Source organism: Pezoporus flaviventris, unplaced genomic scaffold (genome assembly GCF_033815535.1).
Source record: "Pezoporus flaviventris isolate CSIRO_AGI_PZ_B2104156 unplaced genomic scaffold, CSIRO_AGI_Pfla_v1 ptg000001l, whole genome shotgun sequence".
Lineage (NCBI taxonomy): Eukaryota > Metazoa > Chordata > Aves > Psittaciformes > Psittacidae > Pezoporus > Pezoporus flaviventris.
This window is the reverse complement of record NW_026892549.1, coordinates 50,928,541-50,946,575: the sequence shown is the minus strand read 5'-3', so window position 1 is coordinate 50,946,575 and position 18,035 is coordinate 50,928,541. Positions and strand designations below refer to the sequence as shown.

Below are 18,035 nucleotides of genomic sequence, written 5' to 3'. Positions count from 1 at the left end.
TGTTTTGCAATTTTGTGTGGCATAATCTAGCACTCTAAATTTTCTGACTCATCTAAAAGGCTTGGTTCTGAAGGAAGCAGGAATAGCAGAAATCTGTTTGAAACCAGCGAGTAGGGAGTGAGAGGGAAACCATCTCTGCTCAGCCTTCAACTGCAGGAAGGCTGCCCTTTTCTTTTTGTGACTTCAGCCTATACCTTTTCCAGTAAAGGAGATTAAGAGTTGTTCTTAGGTTGAAGGAAGGAATTTGTTGTTTCTGTTTTTTTAGTTTTTGCTTTTTTTTCTGGTGCTGAGAGAAATCTTCAATGTATACATTTGATTTAATTAAATGTTTCTTACCTTCAGCTACATACACAGCTTCTGCGACAAGTACTGAGATTGAGCTATCGGTACAAGCTTGTTTGTACGTTAGTGCTCCTGTGTCTGAATTGAACTTAGTACTCCTTGCTCTGTTCTCAGATTTAAGCTGACACTATTAGGATCATAGAAGTCTTTTTCGTCAGTGTGTACCAGCCAATTCAAAAATGTATGAAGTCAGAAGAAGAAAATGACCAACTTCGTTCTGAAAGATTGAATTTGGATTTGAAACAGTTTTAAAAGCTGAATTGCAATAAGACCTGAAAATCCTACTGGGATTTTTCCCAGCTTGATACTTGATTAAAAAAAAATAAATCTCAGGTTCACATAGTTCTCCTGCTGAATTGATCTGTTTGTTAGCGAAAGTACCTGCCTTGTGACTTTTCCTACCTTCCTCTCGCTCTGTCCAAAGTGTGCTCTGATGCTGAGGGCAGAGGTGGTAGCTGCAGTGTTAGCTTTCTGAATTCTCTTTTCTGGAAATTCTCTGGAAGTTCTCTCATGCCCTTGTCTCTCATGCGCTTACTTGCTGCCTGCTAATTGGGCATCAGTTCATTTCCCATAACCTGCTTAGCTGCTTTTAGCAGCTGCTGCCTGCTGCTGTCCTGATCTGTCGCTGATCAGTACTTTAAAGGTCAAAAAACCCTTTCGACTTAGAAAATGATCCAGCACATTGTATCATTTTTAATAAAGTATAAATTTACAAAAAAGCAGGAATATTACCTAAAACAATATGTTCCTTGTATTTCTGTTTTATCAGCTCAGCTATCCAGACTCAGTAAGGATCTGTGTGTAGGTTACAGAGCACTGTAACAGGTCTTGCAGTCATAAATGCAATTAATGCATCTAAGTGATGCCACACTGGAAGCTGTTAGTGCTGTACTGCCATCTGATATGGCCATGGGGAGACAGGGAAGCTCTTCTGTGAACCCAGGGGAATAAATACCTGGCTTGCTGGCTTGCCTGAGGTTTTTGCAGCTATTGCAGTGGACTTGGCTTAAAGCTGCTTTGGGTACATTAATGTGAAAACACAGCCTCTTGTGTGGCTGCAGTTTAGATGTAACTGTTGGGACATGCAGCTTCCAGTGTACACACGGGTGGTGTTTGAACATGGCTGTTGAGAACTAAGGCAGTTACCGAGGAATAAATGTTTTATGAGTCTTAGTTTTCTACAAGCAGCACAAGCTATGTGGGTAGTATCTGTGCAAGTGGCATTTCAAGTTAATTCCACCAGAGAGACTCCAAAAATAAACTCCGTGGTAGCAAATGATAGTTGAGGTGTTACAAAAGGGACTGGAATGAAAAAATGACAGAATCTTGTTTCTGAGTGAGTTTCAAAGCACAGAAGAGTAAATATTTGCAGATTCCTCAAAGTGCATGAGGAAGCAAGGATCGGTAGTGCGGAAAATAGGCTAAAGAGGTGGGGGGAGAAAGTCCTGAAGACGAAATGGAAGTTTTATGGAACAGGTAGCCTTGTTTGTATTTTCAAGTATTTCTGTATGTCATTAGTGTGTGTATGTGTATGCATTAATTTATTCACATATCCTCTAGTTACTTATACTATAATGGGAACAGAGATTTTCCCAAGGAATTCCAGCTTTATAAACCTGTTACAATCCTTGTGTTGGTTTAAAGTTGGAGCAAGAGGCTGTGTTAGAGGTAGTTGTTGTTAGGTTGGCTGTAGAGCCAGGTGGGGTCTGTTGATCACTTTTACTCAGGCTGAAAGACTTATTTTTGCATGCTTCACAAAGTCAGAGAAATTACCTTACCTAACTTAGAATCAGTTAGTGCTGTGGCTTAATGCAGAGGCTGCTGAGAGTGCCTTCATTGACTACCCATCCTTAGAAATACTTGAAGGCAGAACCTCCCCAGGGACCCTCTCAGGATGCTTCAGAGCTGGCCCTCACCTGGGTGGCACCTAAACTAGTCTGGGATTGGGTGAATAAAGCGCAGCACGTGGGTTTGGGTGTTGTATCCTGGCAGGATGCTGGCACTGGGATGGGGCATGTGGTAAGCATGGTGTTTGCATCTCAGCTGTGGAGTGGAGGTGATGCTTAGCTGTGCTGGGAGACCTCTGCTGAGAGCTGTTATGCCTGCACTCCTCCAGGGCACCGTGGACATCTAAATACCAGTATCAGTTCTTCAAATATGTTGGATGTTAGAGATCTGTTTGTGCCAGACTGAAAACCGGCTGTTTTAAAATCTCAAAGAGACTTCAGTGGGAGGGTAGAGTAATACTTAAGAGCTTTTGACAGACCCATGCTGTTTTGCTTAGATACTTCTTTGCAGTTCAGCCATAGTTTTTGCTATTAAAAGTAAATGTTTTGCCTTTAAGTAGTAACCCTCATTTTATTTCATGGGCAGCGAAGCAGAAGCTCGGTTGCAGAGATACTGACTTACAGTTGAGTTTTCTTTCCCTACAAAGTACAGCTTACCTTCATGTTGAGGACTAGTGTTTTAACGGAAAACTGTGTCTGTCTCCTCTGGACTTGAACGGTGATTTATTTTTTTCCTGACACAGAAGAGTCAATATTTGCATATTCTAGAGTTATTTTTGCACTTTCCTCAAATTACATGAGGAAACAAGGATCAGTAGTGTGGAAAACAGGCTAAAGAGGTGGGGAGAGAAAGTCCTGAAGAAGAAATGGACCTGCCTTGTTAGCAGATCCTGGAGAGCTGATGCCACCTTACTGCACATTAATTGTAAATACAAAAGTGGTCAATTGCTTTAACGTAAGTGGTCCTATCTATAGTGTCTGAATGTGCAGACACTCTGAGATTCACCCCTAGTTTATTTTTGTCCTTTCAGGGATTATTCGCATTCTAGGTTTAATTTCGAAGTTGAAGCATGAAAATTCATTTTGGGAAGGTTTGGCTTTTGATTTTTTACAATTCTATTTTGAAACCTTATATGGAGGGAGAAAGGTAATCTATGGGCTGTGCTTCTGTGTTGCTGAATTATAAGTTCAGTGTGAAGAGCTGGGTGACTGGGTTGTTGTGCTCTAGATTTACTTTTTCTGTTTATGTAGGTCACCACTGCTGTTCCAGAATTTATGTTGGCGTCTTGGATTTCAGGATTTTTTTTCCTTTTGATAAGTTTCTAAAAAGCTGCAGTTTTTCTGAAGAATGTGAGGAATGTGATACTCAGGTGACCATCATTAGGAGATCATCTTTAGGAAAAGTAGAGCAGTGACTGTGAAGTTGAATTTCTGTTCATTTTGGAGCTTTTATTACTCTGTGCAAACCCTTTTGTCTCCTGTAAACTCTTTGCTCCTGCCTTACTTGTTGGTACTTGGTCATTTGCACAGGTCAGGAGAATAGGAAGAGTTTATAGCAGTCAGCCTCTTCCCAGTATGAAATGTTAATCCTTGTTCACTGGACAAACACGCACCTTGGATGGCTTAAAAATCTATTTTCTGCCTTTCAGCGTTAATCCGGCACTGAGCTGGATTAGTGATACCGTGTGCTGATAACAATGGGTGCGAGAGCTCAGCACGCACAGCAGTGGCTGTGGCTGTGGGTGCAGGGGCACCTCAAGGTCTCTTGGCAAGCAGGGCCTTCGCTCATGTGTCCACTCTGTCAGTATGACCCAGCTGCCAAATGGGGTGGGAGAGGAGAGACCGTGTAAGAGGAATTACTGAACACTTGGTGCTCTTGTCTTTCTCCTTGTTGTCACAGTGTGCTGCCAGGATCTGCAGTTTTGGAATAGCATAGAATCATAGAATGGTTTGGGTTGGAAGGGATTTTAAAGCTCACCCAGTTCCAACCCCCTGCCATGGGCAGGGACACCTTCCACTAGAGCAGGTTGCTCCAAGCCCCATCCAGCCTGGCCTTGAGCACTGCCAGGGACGGGGCCTCCACAGCTTCTCTGGCCAAACCGTGCACCACCCTCAGGGTGAAGAATAATTTTGGACAGGCTTCTCATATAATTTATATGAGAAGCAAATTGTGCTCCATCATCCTCGGCTGTTGGTGCAGGTGCCAAAGGAAGATAGCCACGGTATCGTAAATGCAGACTGTGTGTGCTGCAGCATTGGTAGGTTTTAGTGGTGTGGAGAACTGTGCCTCAGACACATCCAGACAAGTCAGTCTCATTTCTCTGGTGCATTGTGCACTGATGAAGAGCCACAGAACTTTATTCCCCCTTCAGTGGGTGTTCCACCTCTCCTGCAGCTGGAAGCATTTGTCAGGGTCTGGGTGGTGGAGTGTTGTGCACCAAGACTCTTGCTTATCTGGGACCTCCTCTGACATCTCAGGGCATCAGGACCTGGGGTCAGTATGACAGTTGCTTGTCATTAGGAAAGTCCTGAGCTGCAAGAGCTGAAGCTTATATCCCGATTTATCTCCACACCTCTGTGCTGTGCAGGGGAATGTTTAAAACCGCTCTTCAGGCCATTTAGTGAGGAGGACAATGTTCCCAAAAGGAAACACTGGATCCCAATTTAAGCACAAAAACATAAGACATAAGAGTGGTGGCTTTTTATCTTGACTAGCTCTACTATCTTTTTTACCTCCCCTTGTATTTGAACCTGTTGGCATACTGGGTCTGGTGCATAGTAAAGTTCCGATATGGCAGAGTTATTGAGAAACAATATGCATTCAAACAACCCGTTTTCTCCAGTATTTTGAACATCTTTTCTGACTGCTAACCTGTGGCATTGTCCCTAAACATATGGAAAGTGCACTGGAAAGATTAGGGGCGGTTGTTTGTTTATTCCTGGTTGCACTACCTTTAGCAGCCCTGCCTGTAAACTTTTGTGCTCGACTGTATTTGTTCGCCACCTGGAGAAACAGAAAAGTTGGAATTAATCCTTTTTTAGGCTGTAAATTCTGTGATGTTTTCAAAGGACTTGTGTGTGTGTGTGTGCGCGTGTGAGCTCTCTCAGGAAGTGGGACACGGTAGGAAATTAAAACCCAGATTCCGTGACCTTTTTAGCCAAGAGCTTCTCATGGAATTAGTCCTGCTCTAAGCTAAATTAATTTTTCTGAAGGATTTGTGTTCTTTGCATGCACAGCTGTCTGGATTTTCCCTCTCCTGACCCAAGCAGCATACGGAGCAGTGGCTCGCTGGAGCCATGGCAGTGATAGCAGTGCAGGATGGATGGCCTTGTAGCAGCAGGGACACACAGGCAGGTGCAGAGCATGGGCTGGCAGGGTCAGCTTGCTTGGGTTTGTTTCCTGCTTAAGGTTCGGCTGTTTTATAGCAACACTGAAGCATCTGAGCCAGTGGGCAGAAGCTGCCAGGTCGCTGTTTGTTCACAGCAAGACCCCCAGTTCAATTCCATCTCTGGGCCTCAGTTTTCCATTCTAGTGCTGTTAATGATAGCAGCTTGTTCTCTTGTGAAGTGTTTGGAGAGATCTTGTGTTGATAGCATTAGAGTAGGCAGTGATACATGTTCTGTTCTTGTACATTTAAAGTCCTCTGAACTAGTCTGTGCTGGGAGAAGTGAGTCTCATCTCAGCCTTGTATGGGGATTTGCTGTTAGCCATCATGAGACCGAGACTATTGAAGTAAGTCATCTTGTGTGGGCTGGATTTGGGCATGCAGCTCAGCTAGGAAGGACTAATTTGTTACAAATACTCCACCAAGGCTGTTCCCACATACCAGTCAGGCCTTTCAAATCAATTAATGTATTGAAATTTTGCTTGTGATAAGTAACCTCAGCACATTAATACTGAAGTTAAACTGATATTTTCACTGGGGTTTTCAGGTTGGTACCCTGAGAATTGAAAACCAAAGATGGTCATGTCCTACCAATGATAATGTGTTCACAGAGAAATGGGGGACAGCAGTGCACTTGCTGGGCATGTGCTTCCTAAAACACAGGGGCAGCCAGTGTGTTTTGCTGCTCTTCTTCCATTCCTGTGCAGTTAGCTTCCCATTGCAATCCTGCTGCTTGGAGGAGAGTAGTTTGAAACTTCTAGCACAGTCAGGCTCAGGAGATACTTAACTGCAGTATGAAAGCTTTGGACTAGGAGTCACTAACACTGGGTTATCCTTTATATCTTTCAGTGCTGTATCTCACTTGGTTTGGGGTTTGGGTTGAGTGTTTTACTTCTTTTTCCTTTTGCCTTGTATATGTTTATCTGAACTGTCTGTGTCTTCCTGCTGGTCCGAACTCCGAGTGTTGCCTTCCTTTAACTTGACCTCCGTTCTTCAGCAACAACAGTCTTGGTTTATCTTTCTTGTGCTGCTGACATTCTTGCCCATGGACTCACAGAGCTGTTTGTTGGAAAGTACCTCTGGAGGTCACTGTCATTTGGCCACTTCCAGTGTGAAGCAGGACAGTTGCCAGAATTAGCTTGAGTCCATCATGGCTTCATCCAGCTGAGCCTGAGACCTCTAGCACCTACCCTGAAGGTGAAAGTACAAGGTGTGTGGTCTGGGGCTTCTGATCTTAGTGTTGAGTGACACAACTATCCCTGAGGAAAAACTTCCCTTGCTGGTTTCACCACTTGGATAACAAGGATTATGCCCAGCACTTGGGAAGGATTGTTGTACAGAGGGTTTCATCATAGCTGAGGGAGTAGTGCTGTGCGTTTCTGGCACAACGACAAGAGAGCTGTTAAGTTCCTCTGGCATGGTGCATGCAGGTTATTTCCCATTTGACAAAAGGTGGAACGGTTTTTGCTCTGGGTTTGATACTACTGTATAGCTGTTCAGTAATGCTTGATCCAGCTCATACATAGCAAAGGGACCGCATCCCTTTTCCTGTTACTAAACTTTCATAGTTAAAGTATTCAGCATGGTAGAAAACTGTAATTTATGGCTGTTAGGTTGAAAGTAAATTTTTTTGTTCTTGCTTCTGAAGATAAGGGAAAACCTGTGTTCATCACTACAGTTAACAGAAACACAAGCACTGAATGTGATATATAGAAGATAATGAACCACTCGGTGAGAAACTATTTGACAGTCCCTAACCACTTAAATGAGTTGGCTTGTCTCTTGTACCCTACTTAGTTTGAATGGATACAGCTCATCTGTTGTCTTCGATCTTGTTTTTTCCTCCTCTACAGTAGAAAAACCCAAATCACAGTCATATGTTTGCTGCTCCCACTCTGAGTTTCTTTGGCTCCTTATTTTTGCAATGGATCTGCTATTTTGGGCTGATGGGCTGCGAATTTGGGGGTAGAGAACTTTTACTTGCGTTTTTGAAGCCTTGATTGTGTATGACTTCATGGCAGTCCAAGTGAGACTTGATGCAGATACAAAGCTTCTGGCAGCAAGTTGTTTTCAAATGATAACTCTTTCTTAGTGTAAATAGCCTCTTACTGTCTAGAGACAGTTGATGAAAACTGTATCTTCTTCCTTTGAATTCAGAGTGGATTTTGTGTTTGCAAATTTTTAGATTTTATTCTTGAATTCACTTTTTACATCCATCTTTGCTGTTCGTGTTGCCTTTTGAGCAGTTTCATTTTGGTCCTTATAAAATACATCCAGGCCAAAAAATAACCATGCTGTTGGTAGAGCAGGGTGCAGTTACAGAGTTAGAGTGTGTTTTGCTGCTAGCAAATCCAACCTAAGTCTCCCATAAAGTCATTTGAAGTCTCACTTGAAACACAGGCAGGTAGCCCTATGGGGGCTGTTTCAGCTATGATGTCTGAACTCTGTCTGCTTTTCTTTCCAGCTTGAGTTCATTCCTGGCCAGTTTTGGATAATTATTCTGCTAACAATTGTCCTCCTAAATTTGTTTGTGTCCTGCCTTTTGTATCCCATTACCTTTATTGTTATACAGAGGGCAGTCATATTTCTTCTCAAATTTTCTTTTCTGAACTAAAGAAGCAGAGATTTATGTTTTTTCTTTTTGTCTGGACTTGCGTTTCCTTTTGGTCTGTCAAGAAGTTCAGTTTCATCAAATGTGACCTTGGATTTTACATTTATGCTTTAATGTTTCCCAGATTGCTGGAAGATCTGGCCCTATTGTGTAGAAAGCCTCAGGAATCTCCAGACTGCACTTTGTCACATCGTTCTGGGAAATGAAAATGTCTTGTTAGCAAAATGCTCAGCTGAATCCAGAGGGATTCTTGGCCCCATCTGCACTTGAAGGTTATTTTTTGTGAGGAAGGAATGTGTGTTATTTTTATGTTATTTTAATGCAGATTTGCATTTCCCAGAAACATAAGGAAGCCCAGCCAAAATTATCATTTACCTCTGAAATGGCTTTTTATTAAAGACAGAACGTCCTTTGATCATCCTCGATCCTGAAAAGGGAGAGTGTTTAGCACCTGAAGAACCTGCAGTGTCTGAGCGCAACCAGCTTTGTCCTGTCTGCATGGCACCAGCAGTAGAGCGATGCTCAACTTCTTTCTCAGCAAGGAGAACTCCTGAATCATATTGGTGAAACCTAGAGATGATCGGACTAAATTCCCCTTTCATGCCTGTGTGTGAATACAGTTTGCAGCCCAATGGCTGTAAAAGATGTACATTCTTTTAGGAGGCTTTAATAATTTGGTGCAAGTGTGGTATTTTCTACTGAAGCCTAAGGAGAGCACTGTTGGGTATTTGCTGCCCTTAACCAGCCTTTGTGATGGAAGTCTCCACATCCAAGCCACAGAAGTTTGCCACAGCAAGGATGAGACACAGCAGCCCTGAAGAGTGCTTGTAATGGTTTGTTCCTGTAATTCCTGTGCTGAGCCAGGGGTTGAGAGAAGGCAGGGGCAGCCTGGGAGGAGCTGCCTGTGTTGTGTGGAGAAGAAGGGCCATAGGGGTGAGTGAGCTCAGGCAGGGATGGCTGATTCTGCATCCGGAGCAAAGCCCATGCTGACATGCTGTATTGTTGTCACTGGGTTTGGGTTTGTCTTTTTCAGAAGCTTTAAACTAAAAACATCTTCATAAGAGGAGCAGAATTGCTCCAAGCCTGTCCTCTGCAGTGCTTGGTCTGGGACATGATGTCAGGGTTGCTGCAGTTAAAGGTGATGCGGCTGCTTTCAGGTCATTGCTGAGGTAGAGCCCAGGGCACAGCCTTTGAAGCCAGTCAGGTTTGGGAGCTTCCTGGGGGACACTGAGCCTCATGAGGAGGGATGGAGACCTGCGGATCTTGCCCAGCAGGTCTCACACTCGCTGCGCATGGCTGGTAAGCCTGAGGAGCCCCAGAGTGCAAGCTGGAAAGGAGCTGCAGGAGGTTGTGGATACCGGAGTAAGGAGAGTGTTCTGTGTCCCCCGTGTGTATCCATCCCGGCCTTTGTGCCTCCATCTCCTTTTGCTTCAGTCCCTCTTTGCATCAGTGAACATTTAAGGTGTAAAGAACACTAAGCAGTTCTTTGGCTTGGGTTTACAGGAGGCGCAGATGTTGGCTCATCTGTGGCCCTGTGAAAATATGCCAGTGTTTCTGCAGAAATCTGTGGGAGGCTTGTTTGTGGGCCATGATTCTTGGTTTGTTTCTCCTCCTTGTTGTAGAAGGTCAATGCAGCATCAGTTTTCTCCTTTATCTCTGTTACTTGGCTCGTACCAGCGACAGAACTTTACAGGCTCGACAAGTAGTGCAGCATTTGGAAAGCTGACTGGAAATGACTGTGAAATGGTGCCTAGAAGTGGCTGTATCTGTTTATGAAAGACGCTAATGTGGGATGCTTAAAACCATCTCTTTTTGTCAGTCTGGGTTCTTAAAACTTGCGGAGTTGTTACAGCCATGTTAAAAATGTGCACAAGACAAAGTTGAGGTAGCGTTTCTTACTAGAGTAATTAATACAGCTGAAAAAAACACTGCTTTGCCTGAGGCTTTACCCGCGTTACTTGATCTAGGAGGAGTCTACTTTTATCTGCCTCGAAACCTTGCTGTTCTTGCAGCAGCTCATTATGTGATAGAATTGCTTTAAATGGTTTACTTGAAGTAAGCCTCTGCATTAAATGTATGTAAAGAAAATACGTAACATAAAGCAAACCCCGTGCCATTCTTCTCGTCTGCTAACACAGATTTCTTCTAGCATTAGGAGTCTTCTCTGGAAAAACAAACCCACACACAAAAAGAAAAAACAAAACAAAAAACCCTCCAAAAAGCCCAAACCCAGTTTATTTTCTGGAATGAGTTTGTCTCATGAGTTATTTATGCTTTTTTGCATTATGCAAAGTGACACTGTCTTTGTAATTCAATATTCAGTATCATTGGGTAATCAGAGTGAAATCTGGTTTGTTCATACAGCAAGGCTCATACTTTTTACCACAGCAGGGTAAAAATGCACATTTTATGGTTCTGTTACTGTCCTTATGACTTCAACCTTGGAAAGACAGACCTGAAAGCACTGGTAACAAAGCAAGCTGGAACAAATTCTTCTGGTGTTTTACACTATACTGCAAAATGTGGCCAAAATTAACGAGTTCATAAGCACTGGATCAACTCTGGCCATGCTGGAGTTTTCTGGGTTTTCCATCAGTTTTCTTTCTGAGGAAAGAAGCTAAATAAACAGGATCTCATCTCTCTTTGTAGGTGAAGTCTGTGATAAATCTTCTGTTTGCTGCCTACACGGGGGATGTGTCTGCGCTCCGGAGGTAAAAATCGGTGTGGGGTTGGGAATAAGAATGCTGCTTGTTTGGTACCTGCTGTTACTGTTTATGGATATGCATATGCACTGTGTCTGTGTTGGGAACATCTCAGCTGTGCTGGAGGCTGACTGTGTTCACCCAAATGCCAACCAAACAAACCCAACTCAAACCATCACAGAGGTATCCTCATGCTATGCTGCAACCTCATTGCTTTATGTTTCTGGATCACAGTGAAATAAGTTTCCTTAACCATTTTTTTTTTTATAGTCATGGCAGAAAACCCTATCTGTGCTCTCACCTGCTTTATAATTCAGTTCTGAAACTGACACAAAGATTCAGGCATTGTTGTTGTAGAGGTTAGAAAAACTAGCTTTGCTTTTTAAATCTGGAATAGAATCTGGCAACGTTTAAAGTAATGATGGTAAGAGACTAAATGAATGTATTAATTTGGCTACAATATACCTAAATATAGCTAGTGAATGGAAAAACACATATAGTTTAACTCTGCTGTCCCAGAGCACTGTAGTGTGATGAAAGAACCCTGCCAATAGCTTAACTCTGGATTTGGGCTTTTCAGGCCTGGGAGTCTTCCCTGGATTTCCTCAGGTGGCATAAATGTAATTTGCCTTCTATGACTTAGCTTGTCCATGTAAGATTTTAAATCAGATATATTAAGTTTCCTGTAAAGACACTTTATGTTTCTTTCTAACAACTAGAGAACTGAAAGTTAAAGCCAAAGCAGTAAAGGCCCCTTTCCTTATAACTGAAGGTAGGATGGGCTCTTGATACCGTTCATATCCTCTTGCAGTGGAAGTTTCATTGTTGTAGCTTAGGTGTATTGTTCCGTGCTAGTTCTGTAGCTTGTTTTAGTTATGTAAGACTTTTTTTTTTCGTAATATATGTTTGTTTTTCTAGATTTGCTCTGTCAGGAATGGATATGGAACAAAGAGACTATGACTCACGAACAGCCCTGCATGTAGCAGCGGCAGAAGGTAGTGTTTCCTCCGATGTTGTTTGCTATCTGTTGATGGAGTGTAGTCATCTTGCATTAGAGTGTCTTCACTCTATGTGCATACCTGCTTTTAAAAACTTTGTATATACATAGATACACATAGATAAAATATATACACTCACAAGCTTGTTTTTCTTATAGGACATGTGGATGTTGTTAAATTCTTGTTGGAAGCATGCAAAGTGAATCCTTTCCCCAAAGACAGGTGAGTGGTTTTACTGAAATTTTGAGGAAAGACACTAATAGCATCTCTCCGAGATGCTTTAGCACCCCTGAGGAGAACGTGTCTGTCAAGTCAGATTGGAATGTATTCAGAATTACTAGCACAGTATGTAAAGAAGTAGATTGTTGGTGCTTTTGGCTCTGTGCTTAGGTGCTGATCTTGGAAATACTGTGCTCCTTCTTGTAGGTGGAATAACACTCCTATGGATGAAGCTTTACATTTCGGACACCACGATGTGTTTAAAATTCTTCAAGAATATCAGGTCCAATACACGCCATCAGAGGATTCCAAGAATGGGAAGGAGAACCGAACGGTTCATAAAAATCTAGATGGCTTACTATAATCATCTTCAGCTAGATCCTAAGAATCAAATCACCTATTTAATTGTGGTATACATAAGTAATGAAGAGCGTGTGTGTTTCTATCTGATAGTGGTATATATTTTACGGAAGTCTCTGTTACTTCAGTGTTATGTTACAGGAGTTTCTATACGCACAGGACAAATCCAATCTCTCTCTAAAGAAACAAAACCAACTAAGAATCTCCCTCCATAATGTGAGCAATATTACCTCATGCTGCATATAATTGATGTATAAAAATATTTAGCTGTTGTTGGCTTTACTGTGCACTACTTAATTTATTTTTGTGTTCTATGTGAACTCTAGTCTGTGGTCAGGATTTTTTCTGCTGAGTTTTTGTTTCCTATAGCCTCTGTTTCCAGTATGGCCAAGGTGAGCCAGAGTGCTGTCAGGTCTGAGCATCAGTGAGGTTTTTCACAAGCTGAGGATGCAGATGTAGATTTAAGCTGGGTGTGTTAAGTAAGGATCTGCACTTACTGCTGGGAAAATAAACCTAAGTAAAAAAGTCCACCTTGTTTACATAATATAAATATCAACAGAGTATATAGATGACAGTTGTCAATGGTCTAGACTTGTTCTTAGGTAGTCTTGTCACGGAATTTGTTTTAAGGTTTTTTGACCAAATAGCGTAGGGGAATGGGACATCAAAGAGTGTTTAGTGAGGTTTTTGTCTTGGAAGAGTTTCTTTCAGTTCCCTTTGTCTCACCTCCCTCCTCGCTCTCCATGTTCAGCTGCTAAAGTACTTCCCTGTCACTGGGGAAAGCGGGTGCTTCCACTCTATGCAGTTGTGTTCCTAGCCAGGTACATTTGCACTACAGCAAGCCTTGGCAAGCTGCAGAACCCCCCAGTGGGCTCATGCGTGCTGTTCTTGGTGCTTGCACCAGGAACCAGAGAGGGGTATGGAAGCATGTGAAAGGCAAAGTACTAAACCAAATATTGCATGTAGATCTGACTTACTTTAGGCTTGCGATAAGGAACACGGACAGAGTCAACCAGCTTTAAGGAGCATAGAGCCAGTCAAAGAACGAGCAGAGCAGGAGATAAGCCAAATTTTTGGGTATGTTCTCTTCTTGGACTGCCATCAACCAGGGAGCAGGATATTGCACCAGTGGGGTTCCACTGGTGCAGAACATGTTGTTCAGCATCAGGAGCACAAGCAGGTGATGCCTTTTGTGGTGAACGGTGGCACTCCTGCCTTGTCACTGGAGCCAGCTCAGCATGTGCCCCATCATGGGGAAATGTCATTGCAGATACTTGCTATTTGCGGAAGTACGTTACTTGTTCCCTATCCCACGTGCAATTGCTTCTGCTGATACCGTGGCACAGAACCTCTGAAGTGATCAGTCACGGAGGGGTTGGATATTCACAAAACACCACAGGTGTGCACATAGGCAAGAGTTTTAGCACAAGAATTATAGGCAAGAGTCATTTAGCACATGGAAAAGGAGATTGTGTTTGAGAGTTGTGTGTGTGGCTGTTTTTATTCTAGCACATAGTGTACAAGCCAGCAGTAGATCTCAAAGTCAAAATTTTCTGTGTTGAGGCACCAAAATCCTCCTGAAATAATGCCCAAATCCTTTCTGGAATGGCCCGAGCACTTTATAAAGATGATCTGAACCACATTATCGTCCTTTTGCAAACGAGTACACTGAGGCATAGAGAGAAGTAACTTCTCCAGAGTGACCCAGCAGGTCAGCGTGGCTGAGAGTAAATTCTCTCACGTTCCTGTACAGGCTCTGGCTGGTATATGCCATACTGCCTCCTGGCAGGGAAAAGTGCTTGATACTCATCACGAGCAGCGACTGTCCTCATGATGGTGGAATCTTGGAAGAGTCTGAAAGCCTAAGGCCCAACATAGCATTTTGAAGCTGACTGGTATGGTTATCAAACACTTCTCATCAATCTTACTGTTCTTAAACTGGGGTTTTTTGTTTGTTTTTTTTCTCCTTCTCTTTTTTGGAGATCAGCTATTTTTCTGAAGGCTTTTAACCCATTCTTTTCACATCCTGTATCACAGCCACCCACTTCTAACCAAGAACTACACAAAACGGCCTCTGGCTCTTTGAGCCACATCAGTCACACAGTAGCACAAGGCCTCTGCCCTACTGCACCCTGAACTAAATCCCAGCATGTTTTCTCTGTCAAATTCAGTGCAGAGGAATATTTTCAGATGGATTCCAGTGAAGTATTCTGTATCTCAGTGCTAATCTGACTTCTTCCATGTTTTATTTCCTATTAAGACATATCCTTTAGCTTCTCAGAAAAATACCTGATTCAGCTTTATTTAACTGAAATTTGCATTGCTTGAACTGGCATTTTTAAAATAGAGGTATATTATAGAATACACGTGTATTAAGAACCAAACCAACCCAAAAGAAGGATTTATACTGAGTTAACATTTAAGGATCATGGCTGTCCCTAAGCTTAATGCTTTCCTGAATCATACTGAGTGCTTTTAGCCAGTCCTTGCTTCAGTGCATTTATGCTGGTTAGTTTTAGTATTTTCTCATTGTGAGAAGATGGATTATTTTGTAACGTCCAATTCAGCAATGCAGCTATCTAGACATGACGTTATATTTATAAATATCAGTAGATGCAGTACATTGGTTTGGCTGTTTAGCATTCATGACACTGACATGTAGATTTTATCGTAAATAGCTTTTGGTTATCTTATCAGTCGCTGACTTCCTTATGCTCCAAAGAGGATTCCCCTACTCCTTTGTTTTTATGTCACGTATGTTTCTTCTGTATCACAACCTAAAATCGTCAAGCTAACTTAATGCTTTGTACTCAGAAATATTGTGATAGTCTTAGCATTAATTAGGCCTCTCTTTGTGAACAAAATGTATTGTACCAGATTTTTTTGCTTCAGAGCTGGACTATCAGTGACTATACTTATTGGCAGTGTACTTCTGGTCATTGTAATTGACTGGGCTGATCTTGACTCTTAGATTCAGTATTGTGGGGAATAGACAGTGATGAATGTATTTCTAGCAGTTTCCCATGAATGAATCTAAACTTGAGCTGTGCTGGTTCTGAAAATGAAAGTTATTTATTTTAAGAAATAAAATCCAGATAGTGTTGCTTTTTACAGCATAATAAATGGAAATACCAAGATGATGGTTGTGGTGGGTTTTACTGGTTTGTCTGTGCGGTTGATGTTGAAATAAAGCCTTCTGTCATGGGGAAGGCTGTCCAGTAAAAACTCCCTTGGCCATTTCTGTTGCACAAAGCTTACAGGAAGTCAGAATGAGTTTATCTGATCTGGTTTTGCTTTGTTTCCCTATGTCCTTTCACTGGTTGCGTTTTGTTAAAGTGATTCTTACATGGATTGGCCCAGCGCCCTCAACAGCTCTACCTTTCTCATTCCTACTCTTCGCCCCTGCTATCCTTCACTGCACCAACTGATTCTTTCCTTTATTATACTTCTGTCTGTGTCGTTAATATAAGAGCGTCACAAGTGTGAGGCACTCGACAGCCCCAGAGAAAAGTGGTGCAGGAGATGGCCAGCTTGGCAGCTCACCAGGTTTAGCTGTAGGTCAGTTATCCTACTGATGAACTCCAGTTAGAAATTCGAGTTTAGTTTATTAAAGTTTGGTTGGGGAGGAAAAATAAGAATAATAAATTATTCCAACAGCCACCTTTCAAGATCCTTGTAATGCAGATGGGCAGAACAGTGCAGTGAATTAAGAGCATCCATACTGCCTTTGGACTTCAGAGCTCTAACTGTTGCATTGTACAAACAAGTTTAAAATGAGTACATTTTAAACAGTATGAATACAGTAACCTACTGGCAGCCACATCATTGTTGCAACAGAAGTAGCCAAAACACAAGAGAAAGGACAAAAGTGTCAACTGTGACAGTTCCATTTATTTAAAATGGCAAAAGGCTATTCCAGCAGGGGAAAAAAAAACCATGGGTTTTAGAACTATTGGCTAAGTAAAGACAAAGCCATGAATAAGGCTGTGGCTTTAAACCTCACCAGAAAATTTCACCCTGATTGATAAAATTGAAGTATAATGAAAACAAACTGCTGCATCTAGAACGTGAATACAAGTGTAGCTCAAGAAACAAGTGTTTGATTTTTGTATTACAATAAAGATACACATTCAGCTAGTTACAGAAAGATAAAGGCATTCAGTTAGCATGTGAATATGCTGCAGCACTGTAACCCCTGTACCACAAGGCACCAAAACCAAGTCAGTTTAGCAATGCTTTCCATTTAAATACGTACGTTACTGCTCTAGGTCCTTTCACTTTTCTTTCTCTGGAGTGTTGCAGGGGGCACATCAGTCTTCCTGCGCACAACACTAAACTGAACCAGTTGTTTAACATATAAGCAGCAGGTGACCAATCTACCATTTCTGAGTAGTGGAGAAGCAGCTCTGCCACCCCTGAGCCTCACTGGCCACTGCTGCCCTCCCCGGCATGGGGAATAGACAGCAGCAGGGTCTGCCACAGCAGTAGCAACTGTGGCACAGAGCGGCTGAGGTTGGAGGGACTGCTGGACGTAATATCTTTTCCATCCCCAAGCTCAAGCAGGACCTGTACCTGAACAGATGGGATCCAGTACCAGGGTTCTGGAGTCCCTCTGCTCAGCTCTGTGCTAGTTAGCAGTCTGGACTAATAGATGCCCTTAGTCCAAGACATCAGCTACTCAAGACAACCTTGCCTCTTAACTGTGAGTTGTTAATTATCTTCAAGCATGCAGAGAAACAAACCTGCTCCTCCTCTGGTGGAAGCACAACTTCATTCTTTAAGTGCTAAGGACTGCATATCCTGCAACCATTACTCCATTTGAATTGAACTTCCTTCACTTTCCTGGGCCTTATCCCTAACTGCAAAACCACTTCAGTATCAAAGTTGGTAGGGTCTTGCAGCTATTCAAATCAACAGTTAAATAAATGCCCTGGTTCATAGTGCATCTGAAAATTAAGTTCTATTCCACTTGTTACAACCTAATGGAGCACGTATTATTGTAAAAGATACAAATTCACCAGATCCTCACCTTGGCAGATGAAGCACAGTGAGTAAAAACATACATCAACCCCTTTTGCACTGTAAGAGTAGTTTCTCATTTTGTCTGGTACTGCAAGTGCAAGACAGCAGAACTGAAAATGAAATCTCTCATGAGACACCTCCCCCCCCCCCCCCCCCCCAGTCCTATGTTCAGCTCTGGGATCCCCAATACAAGAGGGATGTGGAGCTGTTGGACCAAGTCCAGAGGAGGCCACGGAGGTGCTGCAAGGGCTGGAGCAGCTCTGCTCTGGAGCCAGGCTGAGAGAGATGGGCTGGTTCAGCCTGGAGAAAAGAAGGCTCCTAAGGGGAGACCTTTTCACAGACTTCCAGTACCTAAAGGGGGCCTACAAGGCTATGCTGGAGAGGGACTTTTTACAAGGGCATGTAGTGACAGGACAAGGGGGAATGGCTATAACCTGGAAGAGGGAAGATTTAGGTTCGATATTGGGAAGTAATTCTTTATTGTTACAGTGGTGAGACACCAGAGCCAGTTGTCCAGAGAAGCTGTGGCTGCCCCATTCCTGGCAGTGTTCAAGGCCAGGCTGGACAAGGCTTTGTGCAGCCTGGTCTGGTGGAAGGTGTCCCTGCCT

General features: G+C 42.7%; 1 protein-coding gene across 3 annotated transcripts in view; it reads left to right on the top strand.

Moving 5' to 3' along the window:
* The window catches only part of GLS (glutaminase), a 66,756-nt gene extending 51,214 nt beyond the window's left edge, over positions 1 to 15,542 (top strand). For all 3 annotated transcript variants that reach the window (XM_061457361.1, XM_061457388.1, XM_061457380.1), the window contains 4 exons: positions 10,776 to 10,837; positions 11,747 to 11,823; positions 11,985 to 12,048; positions 12,253 to 15,542. In XM_061457361.1, coding sequence (XP_061313345.1) covers positions 10,776 to 10,837; positions 11,747 to 11,823; positions 11,985 to 12,048; positions 12,253 to 12,409 — 360 coding nt within the window. In that variant the 3' untranslated portion in view covers positions 12,410 to 15,542. The remainder of the gene's footprint in view (positions 1 to 10,775; positions 10,838 to 11,746; positions 11,824 to 11,984; positions 12,049 to 12,252) is intronic.
* Positions 15,543 to 18,035: the final 2,493 nt, after the last annotated feature.